General features: G+C 39.3%; 1 protein-coding gene across 4 annotated transcripts; it reads left to right on the top strand.

Annotated features, from left to right (window-relative positions):
• The first annotated feature begins 884 nt into the window (after positions 1-884).
• Positions 885-18,826, top strand: MLH1 (mutL homolog 1). Of its 4 annotated transcripts, none has more exons than XM_009095931.4 (19): positions 885-1,034; positions 2,307-2,397; positions 2,502-2,600; positions 3,696-3,769; positions 4,860-4,932; positions 5,210-5,301; positions 7,052-7,094; positions 7,748-7,836; positions 10,081-10,193; positions 10,756-10,849; positions 11,368-11,521; positions 12,241-12,599; positions 13,314-13,462; positions 14,803-14,911; positions 15,736-15,799; positions 16,278-16,442; positions 17,344-17,436; positions 17,774-17,887; positions 18,414-18,826. In XM_009095931.4, the coding sequence occupies exons 1-19, from the start codon at positions 928-930 to the stop codon at positions 18,579-18,581; spliced, it is 2,250 nt and encodes a 749-aa protein (XP_009094179.1). In that variant the 5' UTR covers positions 885-927; the 3' UTR covers positions 18,582-18,826. The 4 variants fall into 4 exon arrangements, with proteins under 4 accessions (XP_009094179.1, XP_018776250.1, XP_050827159.1 ...); XM_050971202.1 differs by lacking the exon at positions 885-1,034 and adding an exon at positions 1,382-1,402; XM_018920705.3 differs by lacking the exons at positions 17,774-17,887; positions 18,414-18,826 and adding an exon at positions 17,194-17,244 and having other exon boundaries at positions 17,344-17,384.
• The last annotated feature ends 2,859 nt before the right edge of the window (positions 18,827-21,685 follow it).

The following is a 21,685-nucleotide window of genomic DNA, read 5'->3' as shown; positions in this document are numbered from 1 at the left end:
AGGATCTGCTTTATATTTTTGAGCAATCACTGAGTGTACTGCGATGGCAGAGACATATATCACAATGGATACAGGGACACCCTGGAAAGCATCCTGTGATTGGAGACATGTATGGCAGTCACACAGCCAGTGCAGTCCGGCTGTCATAGGCACAGAGCTCAGCCTTGATAGATGCCACAGTTTTCACAGCAGTTCACAGAATCACAGAGTAGGTTAGGATGGAAGGGACCACACTGGGTCCTCTGATCCAACCTCACTGCTCAGGCATGGTCACCGTGGAACACATGGCATAGGATTGCATCCAGATGGTTCCTGAGTATCTCCAGTGAGGGAGACTTCCACAGCCTCTGTGGGCAGTCTGTTCCAGTGCTCGGTCACCCACACAGTAAAGAGGTTCTTCCGCGCATGCGGGCGTGCATCGCTCCCTGTGCACCAGTTTCTGCCCATTGCCTTTCTCATCCTATTGCTTGGCTCCACCAAGAAGGACCTGGCTCCATCTCCTTGGCACCGATCCTTTAGGTATTTATACACATTAATGAGGTCCAATCTCAGTCGTTTCATCTCAAGGCTGAAGAGGCTCAGCTTCTTCAGCCTGTCCTCCTAAGAGAGATGCTCCAGTTGCCCAGTCAACCTTGTTGCCCTCTGCTGGACCTGCTGCAGGAGCTCCATGTGTCCCTTGTACCCAGGGGCTCAGAGCTGGACACAGCATTCCTGATGTGGCCTCACCGGGTCGGACACACCCGGGCCCCTTGCGAGCCGCGGCGGGTGCGGCCCGGCCCAGCCCGGCCTCCCCTCCCTCAACACTCCGCGGCGCGGCCTCCCGCCGCCAGGGGGCGCGCCCTAGCCGGCGGCGTGCGCGCGCCCCGCCCCCCGCCCCGCCTCCCCACCGGCCGCGGCGCGAGCGCGGTTCCCCGCCCGGCGGCGCCCATGGCCGGCGTCATCCGGCGGCTGGATGAAGCCGTGGTGAACCGCATCGCCGCCGGCGAGGTCATCCAGAGGCCGGCCAACGCCATCAAGGAGATGATCGAGAACTGGTAACAGCCCGGCCGCGCTGTGTAGGGCGGGGGGGGAGCTCTGCCGGGGCTGGCCCCGCGTCCCGGCCCCGGCGTGCAGCGAGGGCCGAGCGGGAGCCCGGGTGCCGAGGAGGGGTGGTGCCTGCGTGTGCTCCTACGGAACGCACGGGAGGCAGCTCCGCTTGGAAAGTCGCGTTTCTGTCTGCGTTTGTGTTCCGGCTTGTTTTGTTGTTGTTTGAGAAACTTATGAATTGTCTCCTTTCGGTGCCAGGTTAACAATTCATAGAATTATTTAGGTTGGAAAAGACCTCCAAGATCGCCAAGTCCAACCATTAACCCACCTCTCCAAATCTACTGCTAAGCCATGTCCCTAAGCACCACATCTTCAGGTATTTTAAATACCTCCAGGGTCAGCGACTCAAACACTTCCTTGGGCAGTCTTTTCTATGCGTGACCACCCTTTCTGTGAAGATATGTATCCTAATATCCAAACAAAACCTCTCCTGGCCAAGTCGAGGCCATTTCCTCTTTACCCACCACTTGTTCCTTGGGAGCAGAGGCCATCCCCCACCTTGGTACAACTTCCTTTCAGGGAGGTGAGAACAGTAAGGTCCCCCCTGAGTCTCCTTTTCTCCAGGCTAAACACCCCCAGCTCCCTCAGCCTCTTCTCCTCACCTCCAGACCCTTCCCCAGCTCCGTCGTCCTTCTCTGGACATGCTCCAGCCCCTCAATGTCTCTCTTGTAGAGTGGGGCCCAAAACTGAACACAGGATTTGAGGTGTGGCCTCACCAGTGCTGAGCACAGGGGACAATCACTGCCCTGGTCCTGCTGGCCACACTATTGCTGATCTGGGCCAGGATGTCATTGGCCTTTTTGGCCACCTGAGCACACACAGGCTCACATTCAGACAGCTCTTAGAGCAGCACCCAACACTTAGAGTGGCTGGAAAGCTGCCATGAGGAAAAGGACCCAGGTCCTTTTCCGCATGGCAGCTTTCCAGCCACTCTTCCCTCAGCCTGTAGCACTGCACTGGATAGTTGTGACCCCTGTGCAGAACCTGGCACTTCATCCTGTTGACCCTCATACCATTGGCCTCAGCCCATCAATCTGGCCTGTCCAGATCCCTCCCTGCTCTGCCTTCCTACCCTCCAGCAGATCAGTGCTTCTGCCCAACTTGGTGTCATCTGCAAACTGAATAAGGCTACACCTAATCCTCTCATCCAGGTCATGGATAAAGTTACTAAACAGAGCTCTGTGATTGAAATTGCTTTCTTGGTTTCTTGGTTTCTGCAGTTTGGATGCTAAATCTACGAGTATCCAGGTAGTAGTTAAAGAAGGTGGTCTGAAGTTCATCCAGGTTCAAGATAACGGTTGTGGTATCAGAGTAAGTAAACAAGCTGCTGTTTGATTAACAATTATTTAAATTTATAAGTGTTTCTGATCTTGAAAAGACCCAGAAGGTGATTGTTGCTTGTCCCTTTCACATAGAAAGAAGATCTCGACATCGTATGTGAGAGATTTACTACGAGTAAACTGCAAAAATTTGAAGACTTGGCTAGTATTTCTACATATGGTTTTAGGGGTGAGGTAAGCTCTTCGTCAAGATTTTGAAACTGTTCATTGCTGTTATTCTGTTGTAGTGGGTTCTACATAGTATCACATTCCCAGTACTCCTTACAGAAGCTTCTGTTTTCTGAGAGAGTCTGCTATGTGGATATAGTTCAAAATACATTTCAGTGTCTTTCAAGATTAAGTGGATGCTTATAGGGAGGTATATATTCTTTTTGCTTTCTGGAATAAGATTTTTTTTTTTTTTGATTGAAACAAAGCTTGTCTTCTCAAATGATGGTTCAAGAACCTATAGGTAAAAGACAGTGGAAGATTTGAGTGGGAGGTGAATCTTCGATGTCAGACATTTTTCTAAATACCACATTTAAAACTAAATGTGCAAAATGTACAGTGGTCCTCCTTTGTGTTTGCTGTTAGACAAGGTTGGTATCTCTGACCCCTCAGATATACTGGTTCTTCATACTCTCACAGACTGTATCTGAACTCTGGAAGAACAGTCAAGGATGAGTTTAGCTTTTCCCTCTGGATGAATAAGATATGTGTCTGTCTGTCCTGTGCTTAGATACATAGATGCTCACATGCTCCAGAGAGTAGACTACTTTGGTCCTCTCCTCACACACTTTCAACATAATCATCTCCACAGCCAGTGGAATCTGATCCTGAGGCTAGTTTTATCTGTGTAAACATGTCCATTGAGTTTTCCAGGAAAACCACCTAACATTATAATATTTCTTAGAGTCAAGAGAAGAACTTGGGCAGGAGTGAGAGAGTAGCAGCTGAAATCTTCCAGGTGCTTTCTAGTTAACATGAAAAAGAAAAAGGTACAACTGTAATAATTTTGCAAATTTCTTTTAATTATGCTGCATGGTTAACCACTTGCATCATCAGAGATAACAAAATATTAGGGAAGAATCTCCTGGATAAAATGACTGGAAGTTTAGTATTATAGATACTAAAATTTGTTTAAGCTTTACTGACCTGCAATTTCATTGTAAGGATTTTTATTTATTACTTGCTAGTGGTATACTGAAACTTAATGATGGTGTTTAATGTGTGGACATGCCTCAGCATTGTCCAGAGGAAGGTTTACAAAGATGTTTTCTCTTTTCCTAGGCCTTGGCTAGCATCAGTCATGTTGCCCATGTTACAGTAACAACTAAAACAGCTGATGCAAAGTGTGCCTTCAGGTATGCTGCCTATTATCCAGGTGACTGCTGCTGCATGCAATAGCAAACAGATGTATCAATTTCAGAGCTCCTGTTATGGAGGAGAGTATGGTAAGGGCAGGTATCAAAAAGACTTGGGATGTGAGAAAATGTATTTTTTTCAAATTGTAAAGGTAAGCTTTAGCTTAATAACATATTTTAAAATTGGTGGAGGTGGGGTGGGGAGGCAGAAAATCTTGAAAGAACTTCTATTTCAGTAGCTAATGTAAGTTCAGCATTTGTCTTTTTTTCCATTTCAGAATAAAAAGTTGCATGTGTATTACAGGCATCATGTCTAGCAAATTTCACAAGTCTCAGCACAGGAACTTATAGCTTAGTTTATTATCATATCTTTATGATACGATAGGTGCTTTATCCTGTCCAAAAAGAGTTTTGGATATTCTTTTGAAAACTTAATCTAAATTATAAGCTTTTCCATTAATTTCTTAACTACTTTTAAGAAAAGGGAGTGGAAAAAAGAGATGTTCTGAATCTTGGTTTTTCAAAAGATTGTGTGACTATGGTCTTTGTTGCATTAAACATACAGGGTATGTTAGAGGGAAAGAAAAAGTCTATCCTTTGAATTTATGCATCTCTATAACTTTCTTAGCTGAAAGACCTACAGAGGTCACAAATGCTCAAAATCCTGTTAGTGTCAAAGGAAACAGATCTTAGACTAAAGTCAAGAATTTCTCGTTAGCATAATTGAAGTGTAAAGTCTAGTGGGAGAATTGTTATTAGGCCGTGTCTAGCTATTAAAGAAAGAAAAAGATTCAGTAATCCTTCCTTTAGAGGAAAAGTCTCAGTAATACAATTTCAAAATATGCCATGATCTGCCTACTTTCCTCTGCTATTATTCCCTTTCCCCCACTTCCCCTCTGGCTCTTACAATCAATGAAGACAGTGTTACTCTAGCTGAAAGGTGGAGGAAGCTAATTCTCAGTGTCCCAATCCTTTGCTGGGAGGGGTGTGACAATGATAGGATTTCTTTTGTTTTCATCTTTTGTTTTCCTCTTTCCAGTCTGCCCTCCTGTAAATCCGGATGTCTGACAACTTCTTATTTTCTTCCTAGAGCTACTTACAGTGATGGAAAAATCAAAGCCCCTCCGAAGCCCTGTGCTGGAAACCAAGGAACTCAAATCACGGTAGGTTTTTGTGCCTGTTCTCTCTTGTTCCTTTTCTGTTCCCCTTGCACCAATTACATGGTGACTTACATAACAGTATCATCTCTGAAGCTGCAGTTTATTAGGTTAACCTAGGGAATTACAGAATAAACTGAATGTTGATTTTTCATAAACCAAAGTATTCTCAGAAAATTTATATATAAAATAAAAATTAACAGGATGGATTTTGATTAATTCTATAGTAAGAGAGAATTTTAAAAATTGTTTTTTAAACAATTCACGAACTTTTTCTCTGTAGGTTGAAGATCTTTTTTACAATGTAAATACAAGGAGGAAGGCTTTAAAGAATCCAAATGAAGAATATGCAAAAATATTAGAAGTTGTTAGCAGGTAAACTAAAATTGGAGTCTCGCAATTTTATTTACTGCCATGGGGAGTACTGGGGTTCTTCAGAGGGACTGGTAACTGTGTGTTTGGTGTCATTTTGTTGCTGGTGTGGTGATTTTGTTTGTTATGGTTTTTTTTAATTATTTGTGCAGTGTCAGATAATAGCCCGTCCAATTTGATGTGAAAAATCCAGATAGGAAGTAGTGTATTCTGTCTATAGCCATTAATTATTTGTAAGAATTCCAGCAAAGTTGATGGACTTGAATAAGTTAACTTTAGATGTACCTGGGCTGAATAGAATTCATGTAAAAAGTGCTCAGGAGCATTGAGATTTGGCTGAATACAGAAAAGCTGAATGGCGACTTGATGTCCCCAAAAAAGTATAATATCATTTTAGCTGCCTTCCTGGCCCCCTTGATTGCTCTTTTGCCACTGCTGTAGTCTTCCATAGTGTGCAGAGGTCTTGCAAGCAGGATCTGCACAATTTAAGCAAAATAACTGCTTCTTGCTTTCAGAAGATAAAAAAGGTAGCAAAGAGAAGCAAGACTGTATAAGAACGTTTAGACTATTCCCTAAATGAACTGTTCAAGAGTCTCTACTGGGTCAGGCAGACTTCAGCCAGGAGGTGGAGGGTCAGATCCAGCTGTTCTGTCAAACAGGATGGTGTAAAGTCTTGCTGAGTTACAGCCCTCTAGCTCATTGGTTGTTTTTTTGTTTTTTTTGTTTTTTTTCCATTAGGATTTTTCTATTACTTAATTTTTGGGGTTTTTTTTTCCTCTTGAATTATTGAGTTCACAGTCACAGCAGTCAAATCTTTGTGTGCATTTTCATATTTCTCGTCTTGCAAGGTTCTATGCTGTGTTTTTTCTCACAGTGCAGTAATTTCCCTTGAATTTTGAGCCAAGATTACACAGCTGTAGTGTATCAGATCTTAGCCTTGTGATCACAGATAGCTGAACTGTCTGGGTAGGGGAAGTTAGAAGGGTTTATTCACATGCCATTGTTCACATGCTTTTCCATGGTAGTTGAGCCTTGATTCTCTTATACTGAGGATGTTTTGATGGGTTTTTTAGTTAAACCTGTACAGTGAAACTGAAAAAACAGGTCTGTAGAAGCTGATCCTTGAATTTCCTATGGTTACAGTTCTAATTGAGTTCTAAATAGGAAACACTTTTTTTTTTTTTTTTTTTTTTTTTAAGCTGTTCAGTCTGCAGAAGCTCAGCTTGGCTTAAAGAAATTGCATTACTGTCTAAGAGGAAGTGAAATTGCTTACCCCCATTACTAGCTGCTTTTCACCAATCAAGGGAAATAGTTACCTTTTGTTACCTCGTTCACAGGGGTCCCAGGATGAGGGAAGAGACGACAAAGTTGACTCCATGTATCAGAAGGCTTGATTTATTATTATATGGTAGATAATATATAAAAACTATACTAAAAGAATAGAGAGAAAGATTTCACTACAAGGCTAAGCTAAGAATAGCAAAAGAATGTGAAAACAAGGTCTTCTCCCAGACCGAGACCGGCCGGACAGGTGTTCTGTGATAGGCTCTTAATTGGAAACAGTCTGACGGGGCCAATCACAGATTTCCTCTGTTGCATTCCACAGCAGCAGATAAGAATTGTTTACAGTTTGTTCCTGAGGCCTCTCAGCTCTCAGGAGGGGAAAAATCCTAAGTAAAGGATTTTTCATAAAACATGTCGGTGACAACCTTTTGTTCCACATACTGCAGACTTACATTTATCTATTTTTCAGGTATGCCATCCATAACTCAGGCATCAGCTTTTCAGTTAAAAAGGTGTGTAGATAAAGTTTTTGTAACTTCACTGTGTGTCTGTATGTGCCTGTGTATATATATATCCATAATGTGTATATCTGAAAACGCCAGAAAATTTGTGCTGTGTCTTTTGCAACAGGATCAGCACAGAGAGCCTTCCCTTATACTGAAATGTTGAAGGGTATGTTGGTGCAGTTTGGATAGAAAGCACATCAGTTAGAAGTAAACAAGACAAAAATATATTTGTCAGGGGTTTGGAGGATTCTGTGTGGTCAGTGGTATATTTGGTTTAGCTTTATGTGTTGTTTCAGCTCCTCTGGAGCGCCTGGTTACTAAGTGCTGTGTGAAAGAGACTGGGGTTAGATTATCTTTGTTCTGTGCCATTCTTGATAATTGTTTACTGAACTGAGTTCAGTAAATAAAGTATTCCTCACTTCCCAGGGTGGAGTTACTAGCCTTACTGGGTCTCATGTGCTGTAGCTGATCTTGTAAACATGTGCCATTTACCAGCCATTGCTTTTTTGGACATAAATAAGTAAATAATACAAGACAATATAATGATGTTGTGTCGTTCTGTGTGATTTTTTTAAGAAATGTTATTGTTTAATTTAAAGTATTTCTAAAACTTCCTCCAGAAAGGTGAATTGATTGATACTCATTCCTGCTCTCTTTAGCAAGGTGACACCGTGTCAGATGTTAGAACCTTATCCAATGCCTCAACAGTGGACAACATCAGGGCCATCTTTGGAAATGCTGTTAGCAGGTACATTGATGTAGAGTTTCCTTTTGATCTGAAACTTTCCAGTGAATCACCCTCCCTTTTCTCTTTAAAGACCGTGGACTATGATAACTTTTCTTGCTTCCTTCATGGTTAATTTCAGAGAAGAGGGAGTGCTGCAATTAGAGAGCTCTTCTTCTTTTCACAATGTGTGACTTTTTTTTGTGTACCAAAGGGAAGACAAAATTTAAAAAGTTTTTCCTTTAATGCACTGAAAAGAAACCATCTGCTTGTAACTTTCTGTGTGCTCCTGTAAAAACAGCAAGCTGAACCTGTGTTCTCTGGTCAAGTTCCTGGCCTCTTCCTATACCATGAAAATCTTACCCTTTCTTATTGTCTGCTACCTGATAAATTTGGAAGCTACTCATACTGATGTTTTCTGAAATATTATGGTTTCTTATTTTGACAAAAGCTACATTAATTGAAGCTGTGTAAATCAGATAGAAAAATTAAAAAAATAAAATATCATCTTTTGAAGATGTATCTGCCATTTTAGGAAAAATTCTCTTTATGAGACTTTCAGCTGTGAAGAATCCATTGCATGTATTTGTCCCATGAATGACTGGGTGTCACTTTGATTCTGTTCTGTTACTGACTGAAGTCAAGCTTCACATTTAATGGATACAACTTCTAATTCATGAAAACAGTTTAGGAAGCACAGCAAAAAAGAGAGGCTGTGAAGTAATGAGGTTTGCAGCGTTACATGTATTTCTTTGCAGTGCATTTGTTTATTTCTACTATGGATAGTAGCTCATTTGATAAGTTTTTCCTTTGTATGTGTCAGGATAAATTGTTGATTTCAAAGTAAATATTTGATAATTTCTTTTCAAGAAGGTGTTAAAAACTGAACGCAAATAAAAATGGCACTTGGTATATATATTAAGGTTGAACTGGAAATAAGTAGCCCTTAAGTCTGTTCTGTGTTAACTTTAGAAGTTGGCATAACGCCTTCCTAGAGAGCTGTGCTCACAAAGTACTGAAGTGAATTTTCCTTGACTGATGAATTTTGAAAATTATTAAAACTGTTGTGAAAATAGTTAACATTAGGATCTATGTGCATGTGCAAGACAGAAGTTCTTACATTTTAATGACTTCTTAACAGACCACCAAGGCTTATTAGACTGATAATAGTGGACAAAGTAGTCAAAAAAAGTTTGTTCTTCCGTGGCTGCAGACAGTTTTGAAGTGTTCTTCTCAATCGCTGTTAATTACTTAAATAATGAAATGCATATTAGAATTATCAATAGATTATAATGCTGTGGATACTGTGATATGTTACAATATTAAAAAGATAATGGAGATAATTTTACAGATTCCAAGCACACAACATTACCAATGTACACTTAAGAAGAGGAAATTATGCAGTTTAGGTTAAATAATTACTGTGTCCCAGCAATCAGTGTTTGAGCTCTCAAATAATTGTAATGTTTTCATTAACTGTGATAGAAAATGTATCAGTATAGGAAGTAGTGAGACTTGAGTAATAGGCCCTAAGCCAAAGTTGACCTTTAGATGAACCTTCCAACCATATGTTATATGATATTTGTGTCCGCTCATTAGCAAAATACACATGATCATTAGCAAAATATGTAGTGTGATAAGAACATATTTATCTTTCCATATTTAGAGGATGGACAAGGCCATGATATCAGACATCTGACTTTGTTTGGAGATATATGGTCAAAGCCAACTCCCTTGGTTCCTCCTTGAGCCCTGGCCAGGCTTTGGGTGGAACCCAAGAGGAGAATGAAACCAGATGTTTCTGCATTAGAATTATGTGAGCTTTTTTATTCAACAATATAAAAGGTGGACTTTCCCAGCAAAGGTGGAGTCGTCACCTGTGTGTGGTGAAGACCCTGTGAAGTCATACTGTGTAGGATTTCCCAGTTACCAGGAGTGGTTCTCCAGTCCTTTGCTGTGACCAGGGCTCCTCAGCTGATGTGTGTATCTGGATGATGGAGAAGTGTTAGGGTAACTGGTGATGTATCTTAATCACTGCAGGCAGTCTTCTGTAGTAATGATTAGGTGCATTACTTATATAATCCTTTTGTAATTCTTTGCTGTTTTGAACTGTAGTTAATTACACTCATCCCTTGAAGTTGGTGCCTATATCTTCTGTGCTGATCCTGCCAACTGGCAAAACAGAATATCATTGCTTGTGAGTACTGTTCAAAATTTACATCAACAGAAGAATTAATTTTTTGTTCATGTTTCTGTCAAACTTAATAGGGAACTCATAGAAGTGGGCTGTGAAGATGCAAATCTGGCCTTTAAAATGAAAGGTTACATCACGAATGCAAACTACTCTGTGAAGAAATGCATATTTTTGCTCTTCATAAACCGTAAGTTTAAAAAAAAGGCAGCATTTTGTACAGTCATATGTTGCTTACATAATCAGAAGAACAAAACTTTCTGAAGACCTACAAAGTGCATAAGCATTCTTAAAAACACTTTTGAGAATAAATACTACAGTTAATTGTAAATCTTAAAGTATTTTTCAATTTGTAATGTGCATCACACTTCACGTTGCATTTAGTGGAAAACAGCTAAGACTGGACCTGAAGAAACTTTGGTGTATCGAGGTTATGGCTGTGTCCCGCCAGCTTACACAGATAGATCTCTCTTCTGTAGCAACACTGGCATGGGTTGACTGTATGAAATAATGAAAGGTAGCCTGGTTATTTCAGTATTTGTGGGAAAAAATACCTCTAAGTGTAAAACATGCTGAGAAAAATAGTGTCTATTCCTGGGTTTATATGAAGTATAAATAGGTCCTGGGGGAAAATGGGTATAACAGATTCCCTTTGAAGGCACAAAGCATGAAGATGTTTGTCTAAAGGAGGAGCTGGGCACTGTGCAGTGTGTTGTAGCTCTTTGGAAACAGGGCTGTGTTCTGTGTTTCAGATCGGTTGGTAGAGTCAGCCGCTATGCGCAAAGCCATAGAAACTGTGTACGCTGCTTATTTGCCAAAAAGCACGCACCCGTTCCTATACTTAAGGTAAAGTAATAGGAAGAAGTAGCCTTTTAATACTGTCCTGTAGGATAGAACTAGGGTGAGTAGGTTTAGAAGGACATTTCTGTTCCCCATGATAGTGTTAAGCATTGCACTGAGGTAATTAATCGCCAGGCAGGAGATAATTAAATAACACTAAGGAAATCTTAAGAAGACAAGCCTTTTTTAATAGTACTGAGTATGTGTAATTTCAGCTGAAGTCCTTTCCGATTAATTCATGAGACACTGCAAGTAAAAGCTATTTCTAAAAGTGGGTTTTTCTAGCTGTACAATGAAGAGGTTGGTTTAAGCTTACCTATGTAAGCTCATTTTGGTGAGTGATTTTGAATTATGTTTTAATTATCTAAACAAGTCTGACTGTAATATAACTTCAGCAAGTTTCAGGTTCATTTTGATTTGTTTGTATGGAATAATGTCCCCAAGTCTGACAAATTTGAACCAATTTTTGATTTCTCTGCCATCCATGGGATCTTTTAGATTTACTATTTTAAAACATTTTCCAGCCTGGAAATAGCCCCCCAGAATGTAGATGTGAATGTGCATCCCACAAAACACGAGGTCCATTTTCTTCATGAAGACAGTATTCTGGAGCGTGTGCAACAATATGTAGAGAGCAAGTTATTGGGCTCTAATTCCTCAAGGATGTACTTCACTCAGGTGAGAATATCTATGGAGTGATGGCAGTCCTGCATTATTTTAATGATCAGGGATAATTTACTCAGTTCAGTATAAAATCTTTGCAGATATGGCACTTATCAGTGTTGTACTGGTACCTTTAGATCTTTGCTCTGTTTCAAGTTACTTTAATATGCCAGTGTTAACAATATGGCAAAAGAGAAAAAAAAAGTATGAGAACATTTTAAGTACATTTCTGTCAAGTACCTGATTAGTTGTCTTAATTTTATGTTAGCTTTCACATGTGGTAAATTGGGGTTTTTTTATTCTGTCTTGGTTTATGTGAAGAAGATGTGATTGAGGAAACTGTTCTGTGTATTTGATAACATTTTGGATTTAATTTTACCAGAAAAAAAAAGTCAGGGAGATACTCTACTGTCTCTTTATGTGAAGCATAGCATAAGAATTGCTATAATTTTTATACAAACTAATTACTTGTGATTTTTTTCCTTAAAGATTTTTAATTTTGAGACAAAAGAATGGTAACTATTGATTTTAATTGCCAAGATGACATCATTCACTCCATGTGGATAGCAAATGCAAAGCTGGTGGCCTTTTAAGCAGTTGACACTGTGTTGCTGGGGGTTTCAAATTTGTCTCTGAGCAACTCTGAGATACTGTGAGAGGTGTGACTAATCTTTCTAATTCTTCTTTTCTTGTTGTTCAATCTCTTCTCTTTGCTTCCTCATGTCTGAATGAAGACGCTGCTTCCAGGGGCTGACTGCTCTTCCAATGAGGTTGTAAAATCAGCAGCCAGCTCTTCTGTGGTTACCAAGGGAAGCAGTGATAAAGTTTATGCGCATCAGATGGTCCGCACTGATTCCCGAGAACAGAAACTGGATGCTTTTCTTCAGCCAGTGAACAACCCCCTGAGTGCAGGCACCACTGAAGTGACAACAGAGGTTAATGCAGGACCTCCTGAGGGTGCAGACAGGCCCCAGGATGCTGAAATGGAAGAAGTCAGTGAGCTGGTTGAAATGGTTGATGTTCAGGAGGATACAGTGCAGCCTGGGGGCCTGAGCAAGAGTGGACACTTGTCTCTTGAGACTGTGCCTTCTCGGTAAGTCCCACCATTCCTGAACTGGGGCAAGGCTACCTATTTATTTCATGGCATAACCCTGAAACTATAGATTTTTCTGATCTCTTTGGGCTTCTGCTTTTCCAGGAAGAAAAAATTATCAAGAATAACTTTTCATGACTTTTTTTTTGAGAAATTAAACCTAATCTGTGAACTGTAAATTACATTCATTGTAATAAGTTTTGTGACTGGAATAGTGTGTCTATACATACTGAAAGGCAGGAAGCAGAGTAAATAATGGCATTAGTTTAGGGAGATCATACTGGTCTGTCTCTTTCTGGAAGCCTTCCATTTGTGAAGGATAGAAACTATATCACTGAATTTGACAGGCATTTCCCTAGTAAATGCTAAAGTGCTATAAATTTTTTATACCTCCTGCAGAAGCTGTTACAAGAGGCCAGCGTCTTCTGAGGGAATCTGATTCCCTCTCCCCAGTATTACAGAAAAATGGGTGTGGAAAAGAAAATTGTTAGAAATAGGAACATTTTTGATGTGTCCTTTAGAGCCAAATTTGCTTGGTGCTTAAGCAACAGCTGCCTAATGTAATTGGTATTAGTGTCATGAACTGTCTTTTTGGGAAACTGTTTCATTTCCTGTGTTAGCATACAGCATGTGAATTGAGCATCATGTCTGTTGCTGTGTTTGGCCTAAGTGATAGGAGAATTGAACATAATTCCTTTTGTTTTGGTATTGTAGGAAGAGACCACGGGAAGACATGGATGTAGAATTGGAGAAAGGTGACACCAGAAAGGACATGACTGCTGCCTGCACACCTAGAAGAAGAATTATCAACTTGACCAGTGTGTTGACTCTCCAGGAGGAAATTAGTAACCAGGCACATGCAAGTAAGCATGACTTGTTTCTCAAAATTGCTGTTATTCCACCACTAAATATGACTGTTCAAAGTGGGAAAAGGTATTTAAAAGGAGGCCCAGTGAGCTTACTGTGCTGCTAAGCAAGTTTTTAACAAAAGCTTTTGCTTTTCATTTTTATTTGTATCTGTCCCACTTAAATGGTGAGACTTCTGAAATACTTTCTTTTCTGTTAAGAGTTGTTTTAGACAAAGGTAAAAGATTTGTGAATCTTTCTAGGCTGTTTCCCTCTTAAGTCAATTGCCTCTGAAGGCAACTTACACTGACTTATACCCAAATTACTCATATGTCTAAATGTTGGGAATCTCACATCCTGGGGTTTTTGTTGGATTTATTTTGATTTTTTCTGGTTGTAAGAACTGGGGACGCTCCACACAGATGTCTGTAATCAGTAACTTTTTTATAAATTGATATGAATCTTAATGTTTAGAAAGCATGAGCTTTTACTTAACTTGTGATTCAGTAAATATTTTGCAGAAGGCTGGTAATTCTGACCCAGTAATTCCATATCTGATTATCACTGTTTAAATATTGAAATCAAAGAGTTGTCCCAGAACCTAAAAATACCCAAAAATGTCTCAAAATTCATGATTAATATTGTGAAGCTGCCTGAGGTTGTGTATCATCTTCACATCTGTAAGAAATACCTAAAAGAGACTTTGGAAAGAGAGAAATCTCATCTCAGTCTCTTACATTCCTTTAGAAAAGATAGCAGTGGAATTAGTGAAATTAACATAGTACTTTGTACATGCTGTGACTGCAGTGGCAAACATCTGTAATAGAGCTTCTCTCAAGGATGGCAGCTGGTGAATTTTTTTGTGGAATGTCTAAAACGAAATCTGTCTTACCTTTCCTAGCCTTCTCACTCATACCTATATTTTTTAAAAAAGTTACTTTGTAAGAGAAATAAAAAGAAATTATGAAAAAAATATTATGGACCTATTCTACCACATCTCTAGAATTTAGTTTGATAATACCTAGATTGTGTTGCAAAGCTGGTTTACACCTGCAGTTTTTGAAGTATGTATATGCTCCTAACCAATCTCCTATGGCTGGAAATTAATTTTGGAAGACTATTCAAACACAGGAACTTTAATTTTTTTTTTTCCAATTTGCATTTGTAGTTTAAATGTTAAATAAGTATTCTCCCTTACACTTTAATAGTATGAGTATGCATAAAATTATTAATATTTCAAGGCTTGTGAATAATTGGTCATACAAGGATATAAGAAGAAGCAGGGGTATAAGAGTGAGCAGGATTGCTACTATGAAATTACATTTTTTGTTTCTTCCCCTCCTCTCTATTGTTTCAGAACTCCAGGAAATGCTACATGAGCACTCATTTGTTGGTTGTGTCAGTCCTCAGTGGGCTCTGGCCCAGTACCAGACGAAACTGTACCTTCTTAACACAACAAAACTCAGGTAAAAGAGTTGTTAGACCTGCTGGCAGCTGAAATAAGTAACAATTGTGAAGCTAATTAGAAGGAAGGAAATGACAGGGAAAAGAACTTTGTTCTCTTGTTGCCTGTATGAAAAGTCATGAGGCTGAAGAGTATGCAGTCCATTGAGAACAGTGGAAACAAGTCTGGCACACTTGGGAGAAGTTGCAGGGAATCAGTGTCATTAAAATGCCAGCTACTGTATCGTGTGCTCACAGACAGTGGGAAGGGAAGGAATTTTTCTTGCTTCATGATGATCTAGATCATTTGTGAACTTCATCATGATTTGCTGCAGGACCATTGTATAAAGCAGAGACTTCAGAAAAGTCCCAAGAAACATTGTATCCAGTTGGGTTAAGAGTATCTGCAGGACATGATCTTAACACGATATTTGTAATTTTGCCTGCGCAGCGTTACAGGCTCAGCTTCATAAATTTTTGTAAGAAGTCAGAGAATAGACTTGACATGTCTATTAATTTCCCAGTTACTTTGCATTTCTTACAGTGCAGTAAAGGAGTAAAGAAGTTGAAATATAAATTATCAGGGAATAAATTCATAGCGACTGGATACTTGTGTATGTAACCTTTCTGCACCAGTGTGGCTGATGATGTCAGAAACCAAGAAATAGATTTAGTTGTAAATATCTAGATAATGCAGGTGAACCCCTAAACTCTTCAGTTAAAGTAAGATCTTTATTAATAGGGATATCTGATGTTTCCAGGATGGTCCTTACTTTCCCCTCTTAATTATGGTAACTTGGAGATATGCAATCCTGTCCATATAATTAATTTTTGTGCTTCATTTTAGCCAGGAACTCTTCTACCAGATACTTATTTATGACTTTGCAAACTTTGGAGTCTTAAGATTGTCTGTAAGTATAAGTTTGCATTATATCCTATGGAAAATTTTTAAAAAAGTATTTACAATATCTGTCCTTTCACACAAATGCACAGTTTTGGTTGCACAGTCAGGTTGGCTTTTGTCCACTACAGGAATGTTGTTTTATTTCTCAGTAAAAACAGAATGTAGAAAACTTAGCAATTTTGTAGCTGCTACTGTTTCAATTGTCATCCTGCCCACTTGTTATTAGTGTCAGTTGTAGTTATTTACCAAGTTTTGCTGTTGTTCATTGCATTCAGACAAATAATTAATTTGAATATACAATCAGCAGAAATACGGTGTTGATTGCCAGTGTTTATCCTGTAAAATACCACAGTGCTCAGTGGGACTGTGGATGGCAGAGAAGGAAATTCATACCTTTTTAACCTGGTTATGATAAACAGAACTGTTAGTTCTGCAGGCCAGAAATAGTGTATTACAATTAATTAGTTTGCCTTCTTCATTTTCAGGAGCCAGCTCCTTTATATGAGCTTTCAATGCTTGCTTTAGAGGATCCTGAAAGTGGCTGGACAGAAGAAGATGGCCCAAAAGAAGGGCTTGCTGAGTACATTGTGGAGTTTTTGAAAAAGAAGACTGAAATGTTGAAAGATTATTTCTCTCTTGAAATTGATGAGGTGACTGCAGCTATTACTTCTGATAGTAAATGAATGGTGGACTTGGAACTGTTATGTTTATGGTTGGATTAGATCTTAAAGGTCTTTTCCAACCTAAATGGTTCCATAATTTTACATTTTGGTGACAGATAACTGCAATAGTTTGCTTGCAGTGCTTACCATCACTAAGAACTAGTTCCATTCAGATATTAGGTGGCATAACCCTTTCATTTAAAATGCTCAGGACTTAGTGCTGCCTTTAAGGAGGGTGGTACACAAAGTTTCTATTTAATTAGTTACTAAGTCACAGAATGGATTGGGTTGGCAGGGACCACAGTTGGTCCTTGCTCAGGCAGGGTCATCCTGGAGCACATGGCATGGGATTGTGTCCAGATGGGTCTTGAATATCTCCAGTGAGGAAGACTCCACAGCCTCTCTGGGCAATCCATGATTTAGTTATTGCTTGTATAACTAGAATGCAGATATCTTAACCAACAAGGTGTGCATCTTAACCAGCTCTCAAGTCAGACAGGGCTGCAGCCCCACTGTGGTCTCAATGTGTCTTTTTTTGTGTGACTTAAGGCATCCCTTACTTTATACAAAAGTGAACAGCTTCATCAAGCCCAGACACTTTATTTGGATATTTGCCTGGGAAGTGGTATCTGTGTAACCTGGAGCTAGAGGAGAAGGTTGAATTCAGCCACTCCCTGAGCTGAGTGGCTTAATTCATGCCTTGTGAAATTAAACACCACCAATAACTCTCTTCATGCAGCATCTGCCTGGCTGACAGGGCTTTAAAAACTTGGAAGGCTCACTGAGTTTGGTAAGAATCAGTCTTAAAATACATCAGAGTTTTGGTGCATTTACTGCAAAAAAGAACTTTTTTTTTTTTTTAAACTGAACCAGCAGTATTGCTTTGCAGGAAGGAAATCTTACTGGGTTACCACTTCTGATAGACAACTATGTCCCACCATTGGAAGGACTGCCTATGTTTATCCTGCGCTTGGCCACAGAGGTATATTCTCTCAAGGATTTTATTAATGAACAATTACTTTTTTTTACTTCAGGCAATTCCAGTCTGCCTTTTCAGTTTCTGGTACAGCTTAAATGTACATGTTCCAGATGCTGTTCTGTGGTTACTGATTAGTTATGCTTTGCCTTTGTATTCATAACTGCTGACTGACTGAGCCTCTATTTTGATTTAAAAGCATGCATTCCTAACCTCTTTTTTTCATTCTGGGAAATTAATATAAATTTTCCATATTAAGAATCTCTGTATTATATAATTTCCCATATTAAGTCTCTGACTGATACCCAGATTCTATAAAATGCCTTTTTTTTTATTGTAACAGGTAAACTGGGATGAAGAAAAAGAGTGTTTTGAAAGCCTGAGTAAAGAACTAGCTATCTTCTACTCTATCAGAAAGCAGTATATAATAGAGGAATCCAACCCAACAAACTCACAGGTACTAGAATACTATAGCTAGTTCTATGAGCAGATAACTAACAACATACAGATAACTTCTGCTCTTTCAGATGTAGACTTCTAATCCCAGCTCTTTCAGGGAAGTGAATCAAGTAGCAGTGTGGCAAGATTCTGAAAGAATGTGGCTTAAATTTTCTGAGGTATTTTAGGTATTGAGGGAACCTTTTAACTTTGGACATTGCAGTGTACTTAATATTATTATAAGCCTCCTTGGCCTCTGAGTTGGGAATGTATTTTTTATGCTGTATTTCTATAGAAGAATAAGGATGCATACAAATTATAACTACAACCTGACTGTGTCTAAAGGTCTGCCTAATTGATCAGTTAAGCTCACCCATTCTGCAAGTGACTTTACAGAGCTTAGAACTGACGGTATAGAATGAACTTTTCTAATACCAGCAGAATTTTACAATTGCTGTAGTCTTACATAGTAAAGTTTTTAAGGCATGCTCTTCTCTAGTTAAACAGAACCTCAGTTTGTTTGTCCTTGTTTTCCTGTATTTCAGAATGAAGAATCTGAGTCTGGTTCAACCACATGGAAATGGACTGTGGAACATGTGCTTTACAAAGCTTTTAGGACTCATCTTTTACCTCCTAAACACTTTGCAGAAGATGGCAACATTTTGCAGCTTGCTAACCTGCCTGACCTGTATAAAGTTTTTGAAAGATGTTGAGCAAGCAGTTAAAGACTGTTAAAGACTGTTTTTATAGATAGACACCATTCAGTTTTAATTAGTAGAAGCTAAAGCTGGAATCTTGATAGAGGAAAGAAAAAGGGGATTGAGTACCCTATTACACTGCTAACATCTCAGTAAATCATCTATTTTCTTTCCATTGATCAAAGTATTAAAAAAATTAATTTTTGCTGTGTCTAACCCCAGTGAAAATCCCTAAAATAAAATCTCCACTTAAACTCTGAGTTTCCCTATTAACCAGTCTGCTAAAAGAATACACTTCTGCTGAAGAAAATATACTGGATTAAGTGATTGTGGAAGAAGATGGAGCTTAATTTAGTTAAAATGTGAATGCTTTAACTTTGCTTGCCTCTGGCAATCAAACTAGGGTGCCTGCATTCCTTTATTTTAAGCATGAGGGTTGTCTGACAGTACCTGCAATAGGAGTGTACATGGAAAGCACTTAAAATTATGTTACTGCACGAGTTAGTCTTGCAATATTCCAGGGCCCTTGCAGAAATAAGGGAAATCCCTTGCCTTTTAATCAAAGTCAGAGAATAGAAATGGGAATGTCCTGGCAGATAGCAAATGAACATGCACATATAATATTCATTGTCTCCAATTTAATGAATAGGGCTTGGGAGATCTACTTCCTTTGCATAAACAATGCAGGAAATCTTTCTTGCAAAGTATATTTTGAAGTTAATATTGCAATAAACCATCAATCAAAGCATTCTTGTCACAGATACATGACAAGCAGATAATGGTATTACTTTGATTAACAGCTTGCTTGGGTTATTTTTCCTTTTAAAGCCTTGATTCAAACCTGCTTCTTAAAACTTCTTAAATCTCATTTTGAAGCCCAACAAAAAGAAAGGCCAACACATTACTAAGAGCACAAAGTCACATTGCTGTCACAGTCATGCCAAGCAATTCAGTCTATTCCCACAGGCCTTTACATGAACAATCACCTCACCTGTATTAGAATCAAAAGCAAACAGCTTTTGTAAGGAAAGCCTGGTGGAAAGTTCTAGAGATGTAGCTGGGGCTACCCAAGGAGAGCAGAAACATCCCCAGGGAGGGCAGGATTGAACAATAGTTTTTGTGTCAACTTAGCAGGTTTTACAGGTAGGTTTGAGAAGAGTGGGCAAAATTATTACAGATTGAGTGTTTTAAATCCTTTCTATAGTATAACATGCATTTTAGATTTACTTAAGATGCAGCTTCTCGTGGCAGCAACTGGAATTGTTTGGGGATGCACCAAAGGGAGTAACTTCCTTGGCAAACGACGCATGTATGAAAACATGGCATCTCAGTTAACTCATTATGGAGAGCATCCAAGCCATACATTCAGGAAGAAAGGTACTTATGTAGGAGAGGCTTGCAAAATCTTTACCTGACATCTGACAAATATAACTGTTCATGTCTGGTGTAAGAAAATACCCCCCCACCCCAAGGATTTTCTGTCACCAGTGCATATGGCTTGTTCTGCTTCGCAGTTTCTGTATTAATTCCCTTTTTTCCAAGTACTGTACTGCAGGAGGAACCAGGCTCTGAGAATAGGTTGAATTTCTTAAATATGCAGAGGAATTTCATATTGCAGAATGAAGAAAATGTTCAAGTAGAGTAATAGGTTGTGCACCTGGATGAAGCTCATAGTTTTAATGGAACCTTTGACCTCCTATCCCAGATGTGTTTTTCTCACTGAATTTAATCACAGAATCCTTAAGGTTGGATTGGACAGCTGGAGATCATCTGGTCCAACCCCCCTGCCAAAGCAGGGTCACCTGGAGCAGGTGACACAGGAATGTATCCAGGTGGGCTGGAATGTCTCCAGAGAGGGAGACCACAAACTCCCTGGGCAGCTGTTAAGTGCTCTGTCATCCTCAATACGAATAAGTTATTCCTCCTGTTGAGGTGACACTTCTGGTGTTTTATTTACAGTCATTGCTCCTTATCTGGTCGCTGGGCACCACCAAAAAGAGTTTGGCACCATCCTCTTGGCAGCTGCCCTAGAGATATTTATCTGCATTAATGAGATTCCCTCTCCGTCTTCTCTAGACTCAATAGGCCCAGCTCCTGCAGTCTCTCCTCATAAGAGATACTCCAGATCCTCTTAGGAACATTCCAATATTGTTAAATGACAGGGTTTGAATTTCTCTTTCTTCTAATAATTTATTCTTACCTGCATCCTCTGAAAGAGATCTTGGCTATTCTGAAGCAATGTAAGGGATAAACTTGGGTCCTGGCTTCTATTTTCATTCAGCAATTACAGAAGAAAACTTTTTGGAAGAGCATACTGAAGCCAATGCAACAAAGAAGTGATGTGCCACTACCACTAACATGGCCTCCCTACAGGCCAAACAGTACTAGAATGCAAATTGCACAAAATCTATGCTAACTGGAGTCCTTATTGCCCCACATATACAGGAATGGTAAATACAGATTTTTCCAACGACAAAGCAATGAAATATCACAATGCCTTACTCACGTTTTAACATTTTTATTTTAGAAAGTGAACATATCCATTAAAAAAAAAAGAAAATGCATGGAGTTAAAAAAAAAGTAAACATAAACTAATGACAAACAGCAATAACATAAAATAATTTTATCTAGTGAGACCTAACAATTATTAAATATACTTCCACCACAGAGAAGTTTTACTTCATTATATTACCAGTCTGTTGATCAGGTACACAAGACAACACTTTCCAGTAATTACCTAGTCATTAGAAGATCAACTTCAGGAATCACTGAATAATAAAATACATTGTGGACAAATACTTTCATACCACCTGGGAGGCAACCTAATATACATATGTCAACAAGGTACATCTTCATGAGGTATTACAGTACATGGGAACCGTTCCCTTTACTTTCTAACGAGTAAACTCTCCTGTCAGCAGTTCTGCCAGCAAGTCAGCCACAGACTCTGTCACCAGTTTCCAAAAAACCCCAACAACTTCCCGTAGAGATTTCTTTCTGCAACAGATAACACAAGTCAGGATGCATGAAGATGGGAGTAAAGAAAACAGATACTGTAAACAGGTAGGCTGAAAAGAAAAGGTCATCCACTCCTCCAAGTGAGCACTAGAAGGCTTCAA

The sequence above is a fragment of the Serinus canaria genome, chromosome 2 (genome assembly GCF_022539315.1).
Source record: "Serinus canaria isolate serCan28SL12 chromosome 2, serCan2020, whole genome shotgun sequence".
Lineage (NCBI taxonomy): Eukaryota > Metazoa > Chordata > Aves > Passeriformes > Fringillidae > Serinus > Serinus canaria.
Note: the sequence above shows the minus strand (reverse complement) of the source record. Positions and strands in the feature narration are given on the sequence as shown.